This window comes from Monopterus albus, unplaced genomic scaffold (genome assembly GCF_001952655.1).
Source record: "Monopterus albus unplaced genomic scaffold, M_albus_1.0 scaffold38.1, whole genome shotgun sequence".
NCBI classification, from domain to species: domain Eukaryota; kingdom Metazoa; phylum Chordata; class Actinopteri; order Synbranchiformes; family Synbranchidae; genus Monopterus; species Monopterus albus.
Genome location: NW_018127918.1, coordinates 1,857,486 through 1,882,528, shown reverse-complemented (window position 1 = coordinate 1,882,528; position 25,043 = coordinate 1,857,486). Strand labels below are relative to the sequence as shown.

General features: G+C 39.9%; 1 protein-coding gene across 1 annotated transcript; it reads right to left on the bottom strand.

The window, feature by feature from the left end:
- Positions 1–299: 299 nt before the first annotated feature.
- On the bottom strand, positions 300–24,267 carry klf5l (Kruppel like factor 5 like). Its single transcript, XM_020598360.1, has 4 exons — positions 24,026–24,267; positions 10,043–10,976; positions 9,293–9,352; positions 300–1,219 (listed from the first exon to the last, which is right to left on the bottom strand). Exons 1-4 carry the CDS (start codon positions 24,164–24,166, stop codon positions 1,041–1,043), a joined length of 1,314 nt encoding a protein of 437 aa, XP_020454016.1. The 5' UTR covers positions 24,167–24,267; the 3' UTR covers positions 300–1,040.
- Between the last annotated feature and the right edge of the window lie 776 nt (positions 24,268–25,043).

The window sequence follows — 25,043 nt, the reverse complement described above, 5'->3', positions numbered from 1 at the left end:
AACATTGACAAATCACTCTGTTCTCTGAGCCTGACAGGTATTACCTGTGCTTAAACAGGTAGAACTAGGCGATCATTAACCTTTCCATAAAGGATTCTTTGATTGTCGTCGATAACCTGTTTACTTTTTTACCCTTAAAGGGAGATTATATCGCAAGGAAGTTTCGAAATGGAATATTACCAATATTAACAGTCAATGTAAACAAAAAAAAAAAAAAAAAAAAAAGATGTAAAGTACAAATCTCAATACATTCATTGTATTCTCAGACACACATATATAAACATATTTACAGAGGCAGGAACACGAAAATACGTTTCCACCTTCAAACCCCAAAATGATAAAACATGACAGTGTTGATGATGCAGTTGGCAGCAGAAATGTGTACAAATAGTTCAGTTTGTTGTGTACAGGAGAAGAACGTGTTTCCAAGATGTAATCAGAAGGAGTGCCAAATCCATCGTAGGAGCCTGGCACCACAGTTCTGATGACTGTAATATTTGCACTATGTATTGAATGGCAAGTGTGTAAATATGATTATACATTGATTGTTAAGGAGTTGAACCAGTGCAAGCTTTAAATAAACACAATTCAACTCTTCAATGTGAGAACAGACACTAAAATCATCACTGAGTCCCTGCATTAGCTCAGTAAACAGTATGTTGACTGTTAAAGAGGTTTCACTATCATACAGTATGAGGGGAGCTCACTCCATTTCCGTCAGATCTATCCAGTGAACAATCTGTGCTTTAAGTGCAGCGACAAGGATGTGTGATCACTCGCTGGCTTCCCACCTGCCAACAAACTCAAAGTGTCTGTGATGGTAGTTTTTCATTAGGTCAGATACCATTAGATGGCTGCTAGCACTCATGTCAGTTTAGAATGGAGCATTAGAATAAACATAGTAGCACAGTGAGGATTTTGGTGCTCTGTGTGTTCGGGAATCCTTTACTGCCGTTAGGGTCAGGTGGCTGTCATGTACGTATGGATACTGCTGTATTCGTGTGTGATTGTGTGTGTTTGTATATACAGGTTTGTCTCTGTTAATTCTGGTGACGCTTCATGTGCAGGGCCAGGTGGTCGGAGCGTGAGAAGCAGCGGCTGCAAGCGACACATTTGAAAGGCTTGGCCCCAGTGTGCTTCCGGTAGTGTCTGGTGAGCTCGTCGGACCGGGCGAAACGCCAGTCACAGTTTTCCCATGTACAACGGTACGGCTTCTCACCTGCAAGACAGAGAGGAGGATGGAAGTGTTAGCAACATACTAAATTTTTTATAATGATTAGAATAACGTTTTATTGGTTTCTAGTTTATAACTTTATATCTGTTAATTTAATGATGTTATGGCCTTATTTCCATTCAGTGTCTCCACAGTGCCTTGCTCATGGGAACTTTAACAGGAAGCTGATCTTCTAAATGATAGGCCTTGTGGGAAAAACTCCAAGGTTGTGAAACTCATGTTCTTTCACAATAAAACCCATTCCTTAATTCTGATAGACCTGAAAGTGTGCATGAGAAAGTGCGTGCCTACACAATGTCAGTGTGAGACAGTGCATAACTGTCTTCTGTTTCACAAAGTTGCTTCAGTCACACACCATCACAAAATTTTTAAAACGCACCACTACAGCTGCAAGATGTAGGTTTTATTTCATTTCTGACAAGTTTGGTTTGTTAGTGTCTGACAGCAGTAACGCTGTGTATGTGTGCCATCCCAGCTCACTCTGTTATAAATATAGTGGTACCTGACACACCTTCATTTATAGTTACATTCATCGTTATCAGACTGTTTGTGTAGTAAGTGAGAAGGAGAGCTCATGAAACTGTCTTTTTGATGTTGCAAACAGCAGAAGTGAAGTCTGACATTTGTTTGTGTGTGCCCAAGATCAAAGCATGCATTTTTATGGTAGCTTTCACTTGAATTGTGTGGGAACTCAAATAAATAACCTATTTTCAGTTCTGTAGCCTGTGTGTAGACTATTCTCTCTGATAATCACAGGCAAAGTGTCTGACTGTGACTGACATGCTACCAACTCTGAGCATTTGTGAAGTAATTAATTCATCACTGAGGCAGTTGTCTTACTTGAATTTCCTGCACACTGGACTAATTGCCACTTTGCCCTGAGGGGTTCATCTGTAGATATTGAAAAACTGCTCGTATGTGGGAAAATGGTGAGCTGAGCTTAGTGTAAACGTGCTTAAGAAAACACAAGACCTGGACTAACAAGTCCTCCTAAATAAAGAACAAAGTGAGTTTCCTGTTAGCGTGTGTGTTGATCAAGCAGTCCCACTGGTAGGACAAAGACACAGCAACGGTAACCGTTTCAAATGTCGGTGGCTAAAACATGTTGGTTAAAGGGACCTAATGGTGGAGCTGATGAACACTAGTAACACTATGGAGCTGTGTTTGCTGAGTGGGTCCCTGTTTATATTTCCCACTGTAAGCAAGCGAACACGAATGTACCCGATGCACAATTTAAAATTTAAATGTTTTAGCAGGAAGAAGATGCACGTATCCCATTTGTTAGACCTCAAGGATACAGGATACGAGAGAGAGTATGGAAAGCAGAATTCAAGCACTGAAAAATAATGAGCAAAGTAAAGCTAACACGACACTAACCCTGCCCCACCCAAACGTTGACATTTCTCTGCTGTGCCAAAATGTATTATCGCCAAACAGTGAGCTAATCATCAACAAAGAGAAAAAACACCGTTGAATAGACTGGTATGTGTACAGCAAGAAAAAGACATATTTCATTGCCAAGGTGGACAATAATTTCTGAGAATCAATACAAGAGCACAAACAACAGTGAAAAGGAGATAACAAAATAAATAAAACTCCTCTGAAACTAGATTTCTCAAACTGTGGTTTGGTATTTTGTGGAGACAAAGTAAAAGAGTTCATGTTCTTGTTTATTTGTATTGGGAAAAAGTTCGTCATTTCAAAATATGTAAATTCCAGTCTGTATTTATCATTGGTTTATCCAACAAATACTGAAATGATGATTCTTGAGAATAATTCTTGGTTTCTGTTTTGTAATGTTTACAGTGTTCATCATTTTCAGAAATCAGGTTTTTATTTTGGATCGAAATATTGCCGTTATCCTGTAGATGACCCCAAACCGTCATTTCCAAATTGTCTAGGCCATTTGGATCAAGTGCTCATTACTAGCATGTATCTTGTTAGTGCTGATTAGATAGCTTCTGCTATTGACCATCAATCACTTAGTGACAGCCATGAGCAGAGAGAGGGAGGCCAAAGAGCACAGGGGGAAACAGGTGACAATTTATTCTTTATGTGTCTCTTGAAATGGTCCTTTGGTAAAATACCTCACTCCGCAAGAATTTAAAAATGTGTTCACATGGCTAAAAGTTAAAAACTGAATAAGTTGTGCTGCTTCTTATGACTATAAGCCTAATAATGGCTTTCAACACATTGCTGACTACCACGGATCTCCCCTTTATTCCCATGTGATAAAACCTGAGAAGTTTTTTTTTTAAATCTAACAAGAACCTAAACCCCACCAGAGGCTCAAAAGCAGTCCTGCCTCCAATCTGGACCATATCCTGTTTCTAGAGTTAACAGCTCTTAATGTGTGTGTAGAGGCGGAGTACTCATGTCTCCATATAAAAGGCTGAGGCTCTCAATCCACAGGTGTGTTTGGCTTTTGCTCTATTGCTGTGCCGTGAGGGTCAAAAGTATAGCAGCCTGTCTCAGACAATTATCCTCGAAAGCTAGCAAACAGGTCGCTGAAACAGGACACATACACACAGAACAAACACACTTAACTGGTATAAATTTCTAAACAAGTTGCCAAAAGGTCAGGTGAAAACCTATCCATCCTCACATGCTTTCATTTTCCTTTATTCTAAGGGAGAACACTAAGTTTTGTGGAAAAAAACCCGAACTTTCAGACAACGCTGATAATGGCCGTCATGTGACAAAAATCAGCAGTGCTAACCGATTAACTGAGATCAATAGGGGGCACACTGATGATTTTAACGTGTGTTCTCATCATTGAACATCCCAGTTTACCTTTAGTGTGCTTTAGAACTAAGAGCATCAGCGCTCAAAAGCCTTTACAGGCATTTGTACATGACAGACAGCAGCTGTTTGATCAGGTGGCTGATTAGAAACGGCCAACTATTATCTCTCTTTCTCTCTCTCAAATATCCACATCAACTAATGAGTGCACAACGAACACATCGTAAATCATAATAGGCAAACACACACAGCCTAAACCACACAAAGACAACAAAACACAGAACTGTACAGGTAGTACAGCAGCGACAATAGATGAGTGACTCTGGCACAGCTTCTATCAGGCTGATGGATAAATCCAAAGGAACATACTGTCCTAAGTCTCTGTGACACTTGAACCTATGGTATGAAAAACTAATTCCTCTGAAACAGCAATAAAATCAGTGTAAAATCAGAGGATCCACTCAAACAAAATGAATGAAATTTGTCTCATATTGATTTTAATCATATGCTGTAAATCATTTTACTATAAAGCTTTCAATTAAAGGAGGCGGATGACCCACTCATCTCTTTAATTATGCTTTTTAAAAACGGTCATGCTCTTTAATAGGACATAGCACCTTTAATCTAAAGTCAAGTTACATGTCAAATGAAGACATTTAACTGATGGTCTTAACTCAAAATGAGTCAAGAGTTAGACTAAACAACTTCATTTTCTAAATGTAATCGATAGTAAGGGACACAAAGATCTGAATCTCAGTTAAATAACAACACTTGCATCAATATATTTCCAGCAACAATGATCATACATCGCTATTTCAAACTGACCAGAAAAATAAAATACCTGAGGAGAAACTACTGATTCAAATCACACGCAATTTTATTTTTTTTATACTTTAAACCGTTTATGGCATAAATGACTCTACCTAGTCCAGTATAATACACCAGGAGTGTAATAATAACATTTTATAACTGTCTCTGCCTGATTTTACTGAGTCAAAGAGCAAACACTTTCAGGCTTTCCAGAACGCCCATAAACTCTTTGTGGACCTCTCAGCTTTATCAGCTAAGTTACTGTTTGTGAAGAGGGCTGGAGGGCTCCCTAATCAGGCTGATAGCACTCTACTCTTTACACATACAGACACACACGTGCAAACACACATGTACACCTACTAACACAATTACAAAAGTCAATGTGCAGAGCCATGGTCGAGGTTGACTCTGACTGTTATGATAGCAGAGTCGTCAATGACTGAAGATAGCGATGAATATCAGTGCCCAGGTGGTTCATGCTTCCTTCATGCATCAAAGGCACCTCAACAACGGCTGCAGTCCCCATTGATCACATTAAAGCTGGTACAAGTATTTAAATTAAAACTACCATAGTCTAAAGACACTGCCTTACAATCCTGCTTTCAAAACATTATCTGAAAAGTATCTTAAAGTACTCAAAATATCAAAAGGATAAATGATCATTATAGAGTAGTGTAATATGTTATTACTGTATATTATTATTCAATCTTGTCATTTGTTAGTGTGTAACCAATTCTAGGTACATTATTCACTACTGGCTACATGATTGGTAAAGCATTTCATCATGAATGTTTTTACATAGAACTTTAAACTGAAAATTCATCAAGAACAATATTTCTCTCTGAAATGTAATAAAGTATAACCGTATAAAATAGAAATACTGAAGTAAAGTGAACAGATTTAAAATTGTAATTCAGTAAATGCACTTAGCTACATTCCACCACTTGCCACTTCTAGTATGTGACCTACAGTATGATGGTCTGCGATCCTGTTAAGCCTGTTTGCCAGTACATCTTAAAGGTTTCACAACAGACCCATTTAAAACTACCCTGTTCTGATAAATTCTAGAGGTAGACTGAGCTAACGCAGCTGATTTGGAGGAGTCTAGTGGGTGGCACTGTACAGAGGTCATAGTACTAACACCAAATTTAAAGTTTCCAGGGCAATTAAAGTACATGTCTTTGACCTTATAATCAGCCCAAACAAGCTAGGATTTGAAAAGAAACTGAATGTACAAACTATACAGAGAGGACGAGGAGACCAAGCCAATTGATCAAATAAAAGCTAAATGCTAACTATACTGGCTGGTCTGGGGACTTACAGTCAGAATGATTTGATTTTCATGTCTCTAACTTTGTGTCTCCTCTCTCCCGTAGTGTGTCCTCTCTCCCTGTACCTTTCTGCAGGTATCCCTGGCTCTGGAGCTCTACATTTCTGATGAGCAGTCACTGGTCACATTAGGATGCTTGTTTGTTGTGTTTTGATGCTTTTCTTTTCTCTCCCCTCTATCCACTCACCCCGGCCAGTCCAGGCAGATGGCCACCCACCAAGAGCCGGGGTCTGTCTGAGGTTTCTTTAGTTAAAGGGGGTTTTTCGCTGCTGCCAAGGGCTTGCTCATGGGGGATTTGTTGGGTAAAGTGCCTTGAGATGATTTTTGTTGTGATTTGGTGCTATAAAATAAAACAGAATTGAACTGGGAAAACCTTGTGAAAAGATGACTAGAACAGTGATACGTACACGGTAGTATGTATCAGTGCTTAAAGAGCAAAATGGGATGTCCATCATGTGAAGAAAATGAAATTTAAGTACTAAAAGTGTCAGCATGATGATATCATATCATCATGCTGACACACACACCAACCCACACAACTTCCTGATACTATCACCTTAAGGAAAAACAAACAAAGGAAAAAAAAACCTCATATCGCTTGTTCAGTGAAGTGAAACAGAAATAAATGGTGGATGTGTGATGTCGGTACACATTAAAGGTTGTGTGTTGACACGTGACAAGAGTGTTGATGCAACATGTGTGTTAGTTCTGCTATAAGTAACAGAAAACCTTACATGCACAGTCGGACACAGAGGTACCCGCACGTACAGTACTGTGCTGGTAACAGAGTAATTCTGTCAAAATACATCCCTTACAAAAAATGCTGGTATCTGTTTTAAACTTTAAATCACACAATCAGACCAATGACTATGCAAAGACTTTATCAGTAAGTCTGTCTATTAAATGTACATGAGGGCACTAACACACAGGGACAGGGGAACACAGTCTTAAAGTCAACTGGCAGCCCATGTAAAGAGGCTATAATGTGGGTTATGTTATCTTTTTATATTTGCTGTGGATAAGAGACTGGATGCAGTGTTCTGTATGACTTGAAGGTGTGAACAGGGTTACCACTCAAGTAGGTAAACAGGGAGCTGCATTAATCAATTCTGGAAAAGATAAAACACGAATAACTTTCAAAACATAAGTCTGGCATCAAGCCAGCTTCCCAGTTTAGCACACTAAATTTAATGTAAAATACCATGTTACCAAATTAATTATGAAATCAAGATGAGCTCAGTGAGACAGATTGGGTTATTTTTTAGGTATTTTCACTGAGTTGGTAAAAAGTACTTCAGTAACAAGCAGTCAGCCATCAAGCCTGCAGGCACACTGGTTTGCATGTTAGGACTATGGATCATTTGTTTAAGAGGAAGCTAAATTCCAGTAGCTACAGAACAAAAACGGGATGTAGGACAGAACCTTGAGCCATATCTGTTCAGGATTTAAACAGAAAATGATATCAGTAAAGAGAGAAGAATTAGCACATAGCTGATCTATGCCTTGTACACACTCTAGTTAGGGTTTTGTTCATTTTGCTTGATTTGCATGGAGCGTTTCCTACAGTTTATAACAGCCCAATGTTTCTTTACATGTCATCATCAACTAAAAGTAAAGCAAGACTGGGCAGGTCTTGTATTGCCAGATCACACATTTGTGGGTAAGATTCACAGAGTGACCTAAATTATGCAAACCCGGCTGTTGACTTTTCACACAAGCACACACTGTTGTCTGTTATGTGGTTCAGTTACTGTAGGCTGCTGTGCAGTGAAATAATTGCTGAGCTGTCTTTCACTTGGGACACCTAATTCACAGAGGAGTGTCAACACTTCCTTGGCTGTTAGCAACCTGCGGTAATTTTAAATGTACCTTGTATACTAGTCACCATCCTGAGGTCAGGATTGATTAAGGGGATTACAAGATAGTTATAAGGATAGGAAAGAAAGAACATATTTCTGAAACATAAAATGATGATATTTTTTCCAGACTTGCTATCAGCTGCTTTTTTTTTAGGACAAGTAAAAGCATTAAAAATCACAAGGGGAGTATTTACTGGTGTATGTTATGTCACAGAATACAGCATGTAAATGTACTGGCCTTGTGTTAACCACAAACCTTATTTTCAGGCATTTGACCAAAAGCCCATTTACTTCAGAGCGAGGGGACTGTAAGAGCAAAAATGCTAACTCAGTTCTGGGTTTTAGGACTCACTACTATGGCACTCTATAGCATACCTGTATAATTTCTTGACTGTCTTACTGCTTTCCTATTGTTTTGTTTCTAATTGTCACAGCATGTTTTATAGTCTATTTGTCTTCAGTTTTTTTGTGCAACCACCTAACCACCTAACTTCCCCACCAGGATCCATAAAATTGCGGCTTATCTATTTATGATCATAAAAAGATGTTTCTATTTGCGTGTTTCACACTGAAGGATCACTGTAGCATTAACTACATGAGTAAATCTCCTAGATTCAGTCTTGAGGCTGCTGGGAATCCACAGGTTTCATCTTACACAAGGGAAACACATCGAAACCAGCCTTCCCCCCATTCTGTTACCCTCCACCTTCCTCCTCCTCCATCGTCTGAAAGAGGACTGAAAAGCAGGAGTAACTGGTTTGACCTTTGTTTTAATTGTGTGTCTTCCCTCTCTTTTTCTCCCCTCTTTTCTTCATCCTCCCCTCCTCCCTCCCCTATTTGTTCTCTCTCTGGGGAAGCTAGGAGGACAGGTATGAGCATGTATAAACATGGCGGAGAAAAAAAAAATCAAAAACCTCTTAAGCAAAGTAATGTTGATTCTGTTTTGTTTTTCCTTTCCTTTGTGTTCATCTCTATGATAGTTACTGGGCGTATCAAAACTGGCAATTTGACAAAATATGCAATGTAGGAAAAATAACCTGAAGTCAACAGAACTTAGAGCTTAAAGAGCCCATGGCATGCTTTTCCTTGTTTTATGTTACAATGGTGAATTCTCATCTTAGAATTAGTTTAAGGATTTCCTTGAATGGCCATGATCTCCAGGCAGCTGTGCGTTCATGCGAGCTTGCCTGACATCCACCGGTGCCACTGCAAGAATGGAATTTTTTGACTGCATGTGGTTTGGTTGATATACTATTCTACCTCCGTTCACATCACCATCTATTTCAAGTTAATCCACAGAAAACAGTGACGTCTTACCTGTGTGTGTCCTTTGGTGTGCCTTCAGATGAGAGCTCTTTGTGTAAACTTTGGTGCAGCCTGAAAAGAAATCAGATAGGGAGCTCATGAACCAGGCTGACAACAAAACATACTGTTCTTTACCCATGTCCCAGTGACATTTACACACAGCTAGCTAACTGCGAGGACAACTCCAAGTCCAACCAAACAGGACATTTGGCAAGGGGAGCCTAAAGAACAATTTCAAACTGTTCGTAGAAGGGATAACTTTAGAGTCAGATGCAGCTGATGCACTTCTCCTTCTGGATGTTGAGCATGAGTTCAGTATTTCTGCCTAGTTTCGTGGCAATGATACTTTAGAAATAAAGTAGAAATAAAGGAAAATACAGTCTAATACAAGACTAAACTGCTTTGTCTTATTAAATATCCTAGCAATCTCATTTCGACAGAGCTACTTTTTCCTGTAATAATGTGTCCATATATTTACACACAGAGAGAGACAGTGCATTATTGAGATATTTGCATACGTGCTTTTGATTTGGGAATGGAGTTTATTTACACAACAGTGATATTGGTAGACAGCAATTTGAACCAAGTGCTGGAGTGGCTATGCTCTTATGTATGTAGCAAACAGTTCCACATGAACATGCAAAAATGCACCTAATAATTTAGTGCACATTAGCCTGATTTTCCTCCACTTTTCAATCATTGTTAAAAATTCTTAAATAAAGCATGTTTAAGTGGGAGTTTCAAAGTGAAACACAGACAGACCTGGGTAGTCACAGAAGTGGATTCTTCTCTTCTCCAGCTCTGGATTGTTCCGCCTGTTATATTTGGGACCTGTCAGGACACCCTGGCCATGTGTCATCAGCATGGCGTGAGGAGACAACCCCGTCACCTTTATTCCTCCCAGACGATGCTGGTATGGAGGCGGTGCTTGGGGTGCTAAGCTGAGCAGCTCAGCCTGGCCATCTGGACTTCCTGGTTGGGAGTTTGGGGGTGAGGGTGGCAGGCTGTGGGGTGCTGTGTGCTGAGATGAATTGGGAGTGGCCTGGTAGTAACCATGGGGCTGTGGCATTTGGTGTTCTGCCATCATGTAATTGCTGTTGGTTGTTGGTAATGCAATGCAGCCGATGTTCAGCATGGCCCTGCTGTTGCTGGAGCTATGCGCTGATGAACTGGTGTGTGACAGAGTCATGTTGAGGTCGGCACAGCTGGTGATGGGCATGTGGTAGACCTGCGGCTGGGGGGGTGGGGGCCCAATGTGAAGCTCTGTGTCCAAATTTTGGTGCTGCTGCGAGCCTGTGGTAACACCCACCACTCCTCCAGAGCTCATGTCTGGTTTGATGAAAACGTTGTTGACTACAGGCGGCATGCTGAACACAGAGGTGAAGTCTGGCAAGGCCTGGGTGGTGGCGGTGGTGGTGGAGATAGAGCAGGGTGCCTCCAGCCCAGGTTCTGTTTTGATCTGCTGGGGTGTGAGGGTCTTGGTGCTGGACCGGTAGAGGCCTGTGCGGAGGTGAGTGGTGCTGGGAAGGATGAGATTGATGTTAAGGCTGTAAGGGGTGGCAGATTTGTCTTCTGAGAAGTACTCATCAACTACAGAGGCACTGTCGCGTCTGTACTTCTTGTCTCCAGTGTCAATAAAGGTACTCAAGAGAGAATTGCTGACTTGAGGGAAGTATTTCTCCAACTCTTGTCGAGCCTGAAAAGAAAAGAAAAAAAAATGAAGAGAGAAGGCTAAAAGAAGAATTCAACATGTATACTGGAAGAGCAATTTACAACAAGCTCAGTGATTTCCAAAGTGTCCTACCATGCCTTCGAGTAACACCAGAGTAGGAGCATAAACCTGTTCTCAGTCAAAGGTGAGCATACATCCATGTAAACAGACCAACTAAGTCAACTAGATCATGAACACAGAGGTGTGTCTAAGTTGTGGCTGTTCAAACTCACAAACTGAACCTGCTTAGGAGATGCAGGGCATTTTGGTCTATTCCCTGTTACTGTGTATATTGGAATTGGTCTCTCTCTGTTTTGATTGTCTCTCCTGCCAGTTGTTGCAAAACAGCAATTTAAAGGGGAATCTAGAATTACCACCTCATGGTTGTATGTCTCTGCCAACCAGTCAAGTTGCAGTTTACATGCATATCTGTCCAGACTCATAATATATGCAGTGAGAACCTTGAAGGAACAAAATGGAAGTTATCACTCTTCTGACATGCATGATTCTAGCGAATAATCTCTAGTGAGAATCATGGTGTCTTCACTTAGAGACAATTTTTACAAAGGAGTATAGAGTACTGATAAAGAACTCTGTCACATTGTTCTTGAGTCTGAGTTTTTGCCAAATTTCAAGAAATTTCCTGAAGCCGTTCCTGAGATATCGCATTCACAAGAATGCGACAGACACTTAAGTACAGACGTGTGGACAAACTAAAAACAACGCCTCCAGGCATGGCTGTCGCCAGCATAAACATGATCACAGATGTGCTGGAAAATTTGATTCTTCTCAAGCTACGAAAAAAGAGTAAAATCTTGGACCAGGAATATTGGAGTTTTTTTGGAGCAGTTCATGACAAAATCTCATAGTATAACTCCGTGGGTAAAATGTTTAAAGTAAATGAAGCAATCAATGGTAAGTTTTAAAGAGAACACTGTGGAAACAGCTGCAGATGCAGAAACTGTGCTTTGACACAGCTGTGTTCCAGCCAATCCACAAGTAACAGACACAAATAAAGCCAAAATATATTTTTTGGGGAGAATGAAAGCAAATTAGAGGATGAAAGAGATGGTTCAGACAGGTCAGTACCAAAACTTCCTCCTCCATCCCTCCATCATCCTCCCCTCCTTCATAGCTCACATTCCTGTTTCCCAGTGGAGCTCACTGCCCTGACAAACAGCCAGGATTAGGAATCAACAGCTGAAGAAGGTTTTCACCTACATTCAAATTTATGCTATCCTTCTGACTCCAGGGCTTCCATGTATTGCCATGTGCTGCTTGATTGGAGATGTATTAATTGTTGATAAGCAACTGCTTTTGTCTTCAGTCATAAAATCTTGTTCTAATGCCATTAATCAACTACTCATTTGGTCACATTCCTGTTTCCCAGTGGAGCTCACTGCCCTGACAAACAGCCAGGATTAGGAATCAACAGCTGAAGAAGGTTTTCACCTACATTCATATTTACACAGTAATTTGCAAATTTACATTCTCACTGTACAGCAGTTTCCCAACCCTTTCTCAGAAAACTTCCATTGGGACACAGGAAGTGGTGTGTTTTATAGTCGACTTGGCTTACAAAAAGAAGATGGAATGAAGCTGCACATGTGAAGTCAAATAAAACTCAGTAAGTGAAAAAAGTGTACATAATACATCAGTGTACAAATCTAGCACTTTTCTTCTTCTTTGGTTTGGAAGACTACTGCTGTTAGTGGTAACAGACTGACATAATTGTGTGGACCTTTGTCCTTTTAGCAGAAGTGATGCAGCAATAACAAAATCTGAATACAAGCGGTTTGTCGGACACATCAGAGACACATGTGTCTCAGCTTTGTACTAGTGTTTGGATCACTGAGACCTATTTTAAAACTAAGTCTAAATGGGCTCATTGAAGACCATCACCTCACTGATTTCTAGTTTTTTAAACTTGCCAGCAGCAACATGTCACTGCAACTTTGTGTAAGACTATCAAACACAATTTTCTTAATCTGCTTTTTTACTTTAAATGATGGGGGTCTACACAAACATCATTATCTGCCAAACTCAGAACCATACTGACCATTTTACAAGCAACAATAATCTATTCGTGTTTAATCTCACTCGTTTAAAACTGGCTTTTCGTAAAAAAAAGTAAGGCTTTTCAATGCATAATCCAGATTTCAATAATATAAAAATCTATATGCGAGTATGGGTATTGCTGTTTTCTTGTTACCAAGAAACACAACTGTCAAATCAGATCTACTCGTGTAACAGCTGTGGAAATAGTGTAGTGTTAAAATACAGAGAAATGTTTTCATGTAACAAGACTGGACAGGCCAAGTGTATGGCTAAGTGAAGAAAATAAACTGCAGGTATTTTCTTCTGTTTAAGAAGAAGGCATTATTGGCTCTTAATCACCATTTACTGTTGTGTGTGTGTGTGTGTCCATGTGGCTGCGTCATTCGGATTCACGAAGCAGAAATTCACTCCTTTAGAGGTTTGCAAACCGTTAAGTAAAGAATCTACAGAGACCAGACACACACACGTCTGTGAAATCTATAAATGAATGTGATATAAAATCACGTAAGAGCAGTTGTAGGTATGCATGCACAAACACACACAAAGGCGTGCAGGCACTCACGCACTTAACTATGCACAAGAACACAAACATACGCAAACAGTTCCCTCCATGGGTGTGGTCGATATAAGTGCTTTGTTGCATGAAGAAAGAGACAAAGAAAGAATAAAAATACACAGCCAAACCAAAACAAAGGCCGAAGGCATGAGAAACTCACAGTGGAAACCTAAACACTGTCAGGTAAAAATAGACCTGCCAAATAAATCTGAGCCTCAGTCACAACAGATACACATCCCATGAAGTAGGAATGAAGGGTGGGAGGAGAGACCAGAAGGCCCAAAAAAGAAAGATAGAAGCAGCCAGTTATGAAAGTGATACTAATGTGTGAACACAGGCAGCTAATCTAATTTAAACATCAAAATGGATTCAAAGTGAAAGTTGATCTGGATGATCTGTGGAATATGGGGGCAATTCATATAAGTACATTGTTCATTTAGCTGCTGGTGCCCAGACGTGATGACAGTTTACTGCTGAACACTCATTGTTCTCTACTGTGTAACTGAATGCATGTTTAATATAGAGCTGAGACTACTCTTTTATTCACTAAATGATTTAATGACTTGAATGTTCTCTTTTTTTGGAATCCCTTTTCTAAGAGATCTGGTGATTAATCAGAAGTCACAAATTTCTTTTTATTGATAACATGATCGGTTCATCGTAGTCAGTGAGTAATCTCATTACAGTACTTCCAGACTTTCCAGAGTTGTCGTATCAGTGGAAGCTGAACTGTATGAACTGCACTTCCCAAACTAAATTATAGCCCAGAATGAACTGGCTCAACTGATTTGGGACAAATGACCTTATGAGGTGCTGATGTGCTCAAGGTTGCATACAGAAGCTAAACAGGGTGCTGATGTGCTCAAGGTTGCATACAGGAAACAAAGGCACAAAGCAAAAGACAGTTTCAACACTGATTCATTGTGGTGCTTAAAGTGCCAGGAACACGCATCCCTCTGTTAGGGATGCCTGTCACCAGCGTAAATAACATTTGTATTTATTTGCAAGTGAACACAATCCATTATTTGTGTCCTGCGTGTCATGTGTTTCAATGTGGTTTTTAAACTTTGTACATGTAACTGTCTGTATGTGTGTTTTTTCAGTTGTGTTCAGATGCCCATCATTCTTCGCTGGTGAACTCACACCTCTTGTCACCGGTGCAATCTGAGCATTTGGTGAAATTATAGTCTTGGGCATTTATTGAGGGAAAAAGAAAACAGCCTCTTGGTTTCCTTCCACTGAAGGCTCCTGTGTTCCTTTCAGGATGGGAAACAAACAGGTTCTGTGCTACAGGGGTGCTGGCAACTGTAACCCTTGGGTGCCCTTGGACATGTCCCCTGCTGTTGATCTCTTTTTGTCAGTCTGATTCACCTTTGATTCACCTGCTTTTCTTGCTGGTAACATTTCTTTGTTTAGCCTCGTTTCTGGGATCTACATGCAAAGAACACTTTGCAGATATAGATCGCAGCTATCAACAGAGTAAGCAGTTTCCTAAAACCTAGTATATTGCACTAGAAGTTCAAATTAGTTTAGCTTCTTAAAAGGTATGATGAATGGTGAGACTAGCCTGGCAAAAAAAATATATAATATTGAGAATACAACTAATACATAACTGAATAATTTTCACTTCATTATAAATCATTCAAAATTAGTCCCTGACCAAAGCAAGCACATCCTTTTTGTCCCATTTCCATTAGGGAAATTAAAACCTCCAATCACAAATTGCAGTCTTCACTCTAACATTTCAGCCCCTTAAACTTCAAAGTAAACATCTGTCATACAACAGCTAAATGGAAAACTTGGCGTTTTGAATGAGGAAGTATGTTTGTTTATTTGGGGCATTTGTCCTACAACTATATTTAAAAGTGCCAATGTCTTCGATACATGAATCAACAGGCACGGCAACCTGAAAGCAAACTAGCTGATGAACTATAATTCAAAATGTCTCAATCATTTTATGTGCTTAACAAGTAGAATATATTTAGACCGAGTCAGTTAATAATTGGAGAACATGTACAACTGCTCTGCTATGAATCTTTCTTCCTGATAACACAGTCTCTTATCAGCTCTGTCCAAGTTTATGGGCTAGAGTGGAACAATATGACATCCATCCTTCATATGTTTAGCTCCATTTACTACAAAGAAAAAATGCTTTACTCTGCTATCCCTTTTACACAGTTTTTTACTTGTATTGCTTGCAGCTTCTATTTCCCATTCAGTGCATTAAAGACTCAAACCTGAGGTGAGACTGTAATCCACAATCTTGTCCCTTTTTGCTAACAAAGTTATACTGTAGCTGAGTACAGCTGCCATGATTTCTGGAAATGTCTGCACTTCGTTGCCCAACAACATAAATCACACTTTTATCAAAAATAAGCAAGATATTCGCTGTGGTTCCACGGCCACATCAAATTTATTCAGAAGGATCCAATTGGTAAGGTCATAATTTCCACCTTCCTGTGATGTCAAAGAACAAAGCCGCCACACATTCACCAATTTCACATTTATAATTGATCGGGGCTCTCAGTGCCAGCCATCAAACACAAATAAGATTCATCTTCACACACTGGCACACCTCACCCAGAAGCCTCTAAGCAGAGGTCTGCCATCTTCAACAGCCTCCTGCTAATTGCAAAACAAATGGATGCGTCTGCACGGCAGTTTTCCTTTATGGTTCTTAGGAATGCATTCGCCTTTGGATCCCAATAAAACACACAGAACTGATAGTGCCGGGGCCCCTCTGTCTGCTGGCTGTGACTCAACAGAGCAGAAATCATGACAGGGTCATTAGAGCAAAACCAGAACCTTTGATACTGAGGTGATGTTTTATGACTACTTATGGAGGGAAAGATAGGAAGGCTTGTTTTGGCTTTCCAGGACAGTGATGAGTGAAGACGAGTTACTGCCAATGGCCAAAATCCACTTAGCTCTTAGTTTTACAATTTGTGATGATATGCACATGAATTACAATTTCAGCCAAAAGTATAAATACACAGATAATACCCTTACTTTACATTTAAGAGTAACATTTTAACTGCATACTTACACCACATTGGGCATTTCATATGTAACATATGTGTAATCTGATCTCTATTCTCCACAGTAAGGCTGCAAATGATACATGGCACTGATGATAAACTTTATGCAAAATGAGAGCACTGGCAGTCTTGAAGTTTTTAAGTACATTTAGATATACCGATTTCTTGCATCACCCTAAAATGATGTCACATTTTGTTTTCATTCACCAGTGCAATTTTCTTTGTTTTTCCAGACAAATGCAGGTTAAGCAGTGATAATCATTAAAGAGATTCTGCAGCTCAAAGGGTGAGTTTGCAGACCACAGGAACTAGAAAATAGTAGAATATGACTGTGTGGAGATGGCATGAGTTGTCTGGTACAAAAACACAACCAGACATGACAGACCAAACTGTTTGAACAGTTGACAGCATGAGTCAAATAATAAATCTCTGTGCTGCTTCTGGAGGGTGTGCTGCTAAACTGACACTCTGCAGGAGGATCAGACTGATTTATGGGTTTGCATATACATATACTCTGCTAATAAAGTAAATATGTACCTGTCAGTAATGTCATTTGTTAGCAGTATGATGCACCATAATTGAATAACAACAAAGCAGCCATACAATTAGATGTATGTGCACAGGAGCCTATTTTATAATGGAGGTGCTTGTTGTGTTTAATATGTCAAAATCTGTGACCAACCAAAAAGTTGGAATTATCTCAGTCTTCTCAAATGTTTGACTGTGTCCAAGAATTAATAAAATTTATGAGTCACATTGCTTCTGTCCTGCACTTCCCATCACCAATCAGTGTGGGATTCTAGCAAGCTGAGACCTGCTGTCAGCAGACACATGCGCAGATGCAAATCAGCTCCCCGTGTTGACCTGGAAGTCAAATCATTAGTCAAACCAAAACCATTTCATCCTTCAGCTGCATGAAAATATTGGCAATAAGAGGAAAAGAGGCAGGGGATATGTACAATGAGGTCACTAATGGAGGACTGAAATGACAGGAAACATGGAGGTCTGGTCAAAACCATGACATCAAAAGAAACAAAGAATTAACTCAAACACAACCAGCTCCCAGCACCACCCCAGGATGAGAGAAAAAAAATTAAACCATATCTGAGTATTGATCTTCAGGAATCATTAGGCATGACTGGCGACACATTCTTGATGTGTACACCATGAAGTTACTCTGTAACTTCCCCTGTCGTCTACATCTCAGTGATATAATGACTCAAGAATCTGGAAACAAGTTTCATATCAGTTACCTATTCTGCCATTACTGTTGAGGAACACAGATTCAATTTTGAATAAACTATGCATGGTTTAAAGACAAAAGTGAAACAATATAGGGCCCCATCTTATTTTTCATGAGCATTCAAAGTTCAGTTGCAGATTGAAAAATGTTACTGAGCAGTCAGATTTACTGCCAGTGTGGTTAAATGCAACTCTGATTGTTTGCTTGCTGCTCAACACTACTGTAAAACGAGCCAAAGTATAAGTGACAAAAGGAAGTTCCCCCAAGTGCCTCGGAGAGGTTTTGCAAGAGAAGTACACCTGTATCAAATCTGCACCAACTGACATCTTCATATTAATAATGTATCAAATGACTACAGTATGTACTGTATAGTGATGTATGTATGTACAGGGCTGCTATTACTGATGACACACAGAATAATCATACAACTCTGCAGGAGAATTTTAATGTCTCGCTGCTTATTCCTTTGACTTTGCTGGCTGCACCTTCTTGTGTTCAAATTTACCCCATTTGTACAACACCTGATTTAGCTGCTTGACTCGCCCACTACCACTTAAGATGAAGCAACTTACATTCAGTAATTTTCTGTCTGTGTCATCTAATACTCTGTTTACAATTGGTATTAAAATACATCTTAATGCCTTAGTGGGCAATCGGATCACAAGTGGACAGTGTTAAATACAAGTGTAAACAACCTCTGAGATGGACTGTGATCAAATCACTAAAACCACTGGTGGTCTGGGACACACATCATTTGTAGTCTAAATGTTAATATGTCCCGATGCATCTCCACCAATACCCTTACAAGAAAATACATCATCATTGCCGGATGTGGCGGTTGCTTTGGTCAGAGTGCACCAGCGCTCAACAAAATAAACAATGGAGAGAAACATCCAATACAAATCCATCAATGTGAAAGATTTCATAATACATCCGGGTACAAATCTGATGCTTGTTTTCTGCTTCTTCTTCAGTTAGGAAGACTACTGGTGCTTGTCAGGTTACAGACTTAAGTAATAATTGTACCCGTGGCCATTAGATTTTTAAGCGGAAGGGTCACAACAAAATTTGAACACAAGTGTTCAAATGTACATTGAGAGGTGTAAACAGTGTTGTGTCTCGTTGTCCACTTGTGACCTGATCATCCAAGACACATTTTAAAACCAAGTCTAACAGGGCAAAAGCATCCTGAAAGAAATCTGTCAATTGACTGAAAACACGTGTAACCATGGTGACTGTACACAACAACAGTGGTGCCCGCTGAAGCCTCAAAATGTTTAGAAGATATAAGATACTGATGAAAACTAGACTAAAACTAACAAAAATCAAAAGACTAAAATTTGACTGAAACTAATATAATGTACTTTTTTTTTTTTTTTTACCAAAAAGCAAAAACTAAGACAAAATCAGGTGCCAAAAATTTCACTCCCTCGATTGATGGCTGAACTGCTTTTACTGATTTAAAAAAAAAAAATTCATAGGTGCAACAGAAACAGCGCAAAACAAAAAAAGTATAAATATATATACAGTGGTGTGAAAAAGTGTTTGCCCCCTTACTGATTTCTTATCTTTTTGCATGTTTGTCACACTTTAATGTTTCAGATCATCAAACAAATTTAAATATTAGTCATTATCAGTCTACAATGTCAATGGTAGGTTTATGTGAACAGTGAGAGACACAACAATAACAAAAAAATCCAGAAAATGCATTACAAGAAAAGTTATAAAGTAATTTGCCATGTACCAAACTGTACATAAAATAGTTAAAACTAACTCCACCGAGTTGTCCAAGGGTGTCAGGGACAAGATTGTGGCCCTACACAAGGCTGGAATGGGCTACAAGACCATCGCCAAGCAGCTGGGTGAGAAGGTAGTAGGTTGGTGCGATTACTCGCAAATGGAAGAAACATAAATTAACTGCCAATCTCCCTCGGTCTGGAGCTCCATGCACGATCTCACCTCGTGGAGTTTCAATGATAATGAGAACGGTGAGGAATCAGCCCAGAACTACTCAGGAGGAACTTGTCAATGATCTCAAGGCAGCTGGGACCATAGTCACCAAAAAAACAGTTGGTAACACACTAAACCTACCATTGACATTGCAGACTGATCATTTCTTTGTTAGTGGGCAAACTTACAAAATCAGCTGGGGTTCAAATCATTTTTTCCCTGACTGTACAATTAAAAAAAAAAATCTTTCGACTTGGAACGAATAGTTGCAGCCTGCAGATCTGATTTTCATCAAAGTTCTCCTTTGGATTTATTTTTGTCTTTGTTGTAGAGCTACACCATTTACTCCATCTTGTGTTGTGTTTGGTTAATATGTTGTATGACATAGCTCACGGCAGTCCAAGTACTCCCACCAGCCAACACACTAGAGCTTGTGGCACTTCCGATGGCAGAAACTAACAGCGTGTCAAAGTGGGAGGCATGTTCTTAGAAAGCACTTAGCGACAGGATCTGAAATATTGTGATTGGGTACATACTGTTGACATGTTGCTGACCGCATCATGACAGATTAGAGATAGTAGGATGCTACACTGTAAGCATGAAGTTTATTGTGTTAGATTTTTATTTTTTCTTTTCCCAGTTGAAGTTGCTGACTTCAAGCAGAAAGCACGGGTCCTAAGCTGCATGTCTGTTGTTGCCACAGCCAATAATTTTTGTCTCCAGAACACCACTGGTGCTGCTTGACTGTATCCTGCCTCACTCCCCAACGCATCCCAACCCGCCCCTAATCTGTATCTCTTCCTTCTTCTCCCTCCCCTCTACAACCCATTCACCTCTCCTCTGTGTTTCTCCGTGCACTCCTCTTGTACCAGGCTTTAGTTCAGCTTCACTAACCCATGCCACACACAGTATAGATATCTATGACACTACGTATCCTGCCGGTAATCTAAGATATCATTTGGTTCCAGTTTCAATGAGGGAGTCTGCTCAACACTGGTGCCAGAGAATGTTTTTAACTGTGCTGCAGATGCTTAGATATATCTTAGATCCACTGTTTTCACACACAGCTCAGCAGCAGGACAAACATTTTGTTACACAAACACACCAATAACACAAAAGAATGAAGACAAGAATATGCAAGAGAACAGAAAACCTGCATTTGACTAGAGTTTGAGAAGCACCATTGCTGCTGTGACTTTCTCATGAGGTTGGCTTTTATCATCCTCTCTCTTGCCTCGAGGCAGTCTATGCAGATGCGGGCCCTGCTCAGACAGGTCGGGCAACATACTGCTGCGACGACACTGGAGTTAAGCTCTCTTTAAAACATGAACATAATGACACAAAAACGTCTCACAGGAACGAAAGGAAGAAAAAAACGATTATCCTCTTTTTACCCAGAATTTTCTTTTGTCCTTTGCTTGTGTGAGAAATCCTGTGTCTGAACCAAAAATATCGACGAGATAATGTAGACAATAAGAGAGAAAGACATTGAAGGAAACATGCACACAGAGGGTTAACTGTGATCTATGTGGAATGTGTTTGAGAAATCGACTTCAAGTGCCTTCCTGATGAATCAAGAGCACATGAGGTAAACCCTCTCTGCTGCGGTTGGCATTCATTTGCCTGAGGGGTGCCTATTTCATTTAACCTGACTTCTTTGTTCCTGACAAAGTTGTATTTTGCATAACACCAAGCACTGAATGCTACAGTGATGAAAAACAACAGAAAAAGCAAGCAACAAAAATGATGCAAACCAAGTAGGATGCCAAAAGTTTGGACACATTTCCCATTCAATTTAATGGGAAAGTGTTCCCAGACTTTTGACTGGTAGTTTATACAGTATAGTTGTACATGGTCAAGATGCTCCATTTGAAGCAATTACTGTACACTGACTATCAGAGGATCCCCATGTAGACAAGACAATGCTTGTAAAGCTGAAGTCAATTATTGACAGCTAAAACCCGCGCTGTGTTGAGTTTTTGGCTGTTACCTTGTGATTTATGGAATCCTACAAGCTCACAAACCAGTTCATATAAGCAGTAAAAAGCCTGTTCTCTGTCTATAACTAACTGGGTCATAAATGTATCAGCAGCATGACAGGCAGAGACGATACACAGTGTTTTACAGATGACACTGCTGTCTTAACTGGCAGAATAGCAAAAAGCTTCTAGAAAATAGAACAGATATAATAGGCTCTGGCTGTAACCATTTACTTTTCAGTCAGTGTAATTATACTTCATATTCAGAATTAATTCACAATTGGTTGGTATAGACAAAGATAGCCACCGCGATGCAATCGGCCCCCTGGTGGCTGGTTGCAGTAGAAGTCATAAATCCCGCCTCCTCCATGTTAGCGGATGGGACACGAGCCAAAATCAAAACTCAAAGTACAAACCGAATACATTTTTTCTCTGAGGTCCCTTCTGTGGTTTTTTTGTATTATCACAATGATGTGTGTACAAGTGGTCATTTTTCTGGTCAATTTGTTATGTTACTTGATGATATAAGTAGACGTCCACTCCTCTCACTCCACTTCTGGCAGCCATTGTATGATATTTTGCATAATGGAGGGAAGTGGTGACACCATGTGCATCATATATATGTCAGTGAGCCAGCCACAGAAGAAGACAGGACAGATTACTGATGATCCATGATTTTTTAGCACCTAATCCAATAATATCTGCCAGTGCCAAGTCTGAGCTAACAGATGTTTTCCTGAACAAACCAGACTTAGTATACTCTTAGCCTAAAACAGGCCCACATTAAAAATTACACAAAAAGAAATCTGCTGCCAAGAGATGTTAGCTTCTGTAATTGCACCTGTCCAGTTAACAATCCCAATAAAGTAAGTTCAAACAGCTCCAGGTTGTGACTGCTTCCATGTTCCAGACTCACTCTACTCATATCTACATGCATATCAGTGGTATTGAAATAAAAGTCAACAAAACCCATCAAGAGCCAACCGTACAACCGTCTTTCACCTATCGAGTCCACTGGGGGTCTGCATTGCTGGTCATGTAGACCATGTAGAGGAGCAGAGCAGTTTTAGCTTCAGGCCTTGGGGTCTGGTCCCTGTTTACTAAACACCTGGCAGGAGGCCAAACTCAGCTCAGCGTGACGGTGTCTGGTTTCTGTTTGCGCTCTGTTGTGATCACTCAGGACCAATGTACAATTCACAGCCATTTAACTTTAATGCAGCTGTCATATCTCTGTGATCAGTTGTTCCTGTTTAATAAAGGAGGTGGTCATGAAAAGCTCTTTATCCTTTTGCTGTTCTTTCTTTCTGCTGTTTTCATGTTCGGTGCCCTGCTATAACAAGAGTTACTCCTGAATTGTGCAGGCACTTTTCTGGCATCAGACTTATAAGTATTCATGAGCGTCATCTTGGACAGATAAATCCACAAAGGTGTGATTACCGATGGAGTCATTTTGCAGATTAAATTCAAATCTAAATCTAAAATTCAACTTGCTGTTCTCCATGAAGTGATCAAATCCTGTGACTTAACAAGCAGGAAACAAATGCATGTGTGCTCAGCTCCTCTTAAGCTCAGTGTAGCTAATGATCAAAATAATTAATTCCAGCAGGGTATTTATTTCAGTGTATTATTAATATCGACTACAAAACCAAATATAGTAACAAACTGACTACATCACTTTTTTGTCCTATTATTTGCCCAGTTTAAAGCAGTAAATACAATCAATGCAAGTGCCATAAAATCTGAAACAACAAATTAATAGCTACACATTGAGTCTACTGAATGAAACCAGTCTTCCCTAGTCAACATGTCAAATCTACAAATAAAGTTCTATTTGAAAAATGTGTGCTGCACAACTACAAGTTACCTGCATTTTCTAACATGTCAGGTGTCTGTGTAGGACTTTAACCTGTCTGCCTGCTTTTACAGGTAAGCTGCCTTTTTTCACCACAGGTAAAATCAGCTTGATAAATATGGAAAAAAAACAGCACAACATGCAGCTCAGCGGTAATGAAATGGTTATTATCTTTGTTTCGCCTCAAAACTCCCTCTCATTTTGACTGAGGCCACGGTGTGTGTTAAAACGTGAGAATACAGGTAAACGTCACGTTAAAACAGTTAACAGCAAGTGAAAAACGAAAACACCCAGGCAGACCGAACTACCGGTTCCCCGGAAGCCCGGTCGAAGTCAGAGGGTCGGTAGAGTCTCTCACCCCGGGTTTGACGTCGTCAAACACGGACGTATCCTCAGCGCCATCCGCTCCAGGTAACTTCACCGGCTTCAGCTGCGTGAAAACCGCCCTTTCTTCTGTTGCATGGGGCGGATTCATGGCCAGTCCTACACTCGCTGCCATTAAAATGGTTACATAAACAAATATATCGTCTTAAGAATTAGATTTACACGCACATAAAGTTATTATTATACACTGCACCCTACTGAAGCTGTAAGCTGTAAGCTGCGGTATTATTCCACAGTCCTGCCCTCTTTTCTGGCTTCCAGGTAGGTTTTACCTGAACTCATGTATGGACCTGCTACCTGGAGGGGATGACTGACAAACAGCACAGCCAATCAAAGCGCAGGATTGAAAAGAAGACAAACAACTGGAGGGCATCAGGCAATGTACTCACTCCCCAGCCACACACACCTGTACTTTTTTCTAAAACAGTTGCCAAATGAAAACCTTTAGGTTTTTCCTAGTCTTGAATTTGTGATTTTTGTGATTATGTGTATCCCAGTTACACAAAAGGAAATAAACGAGTCATGCTGATAAAATTCACTTGTGTTAAAACCTATTGTAATCATCATTAGACAGTGAAATAATAGAAGGTGGAATTTGGGATGTAGCAGACAATAGGACTTTATAACAAGTGGCCTTTTCAAATCTGTTTTGTTGTACATCCTACTAATATAATGTGTTTTGTTTTGGGGTATTTTTCTCTTTCTCTCTTTACTGGAATTATACATAACTTGTGGTTATAATTAGAAAAAAAGTAGAGTATGTATCCAGTTACATTAGGTATGTATGTAGGTAGGTAAGACTTTATTGATCCCACCATGGGGAAATTCCTGTGTTCCAGCAGCAATAGAGAGCAGCAACAAAACACCATAAGAACAAACACCACACACACATCTTGAGAAACAAATTCCAATTTGACAGACAATCAAGAACAAGAATGATCCTTCCACAATTAATCCCTGAGAGCAAATCAAAATATAGTATTCAAGAGATC

Bases quoted from the DNA above. Each gene is read 5' to 3' on its own strand.
- klf5l (XM_020598360.1), bottom strand. From the start codon at position 24,166: ATGGCAGCGAGTGTAGGACTGGCCATGAATCCGCCCCATGCAACAGAA. The intron at 10,977-24,025 runs GTGAGAGACTCT...TTTTCTTTTCAG, and splicing joins TTGACGACGTCAAACCCGGG to GCTCGACAAGAGTTGGAGAA. The intron at 9,353-10,042 runs GTCTGTCTGTGT...ATTTCTTTTCAG, and splicing joins CCACTTCTGTGACTACCCAG to GCTGCACCAAAGTTTACACA.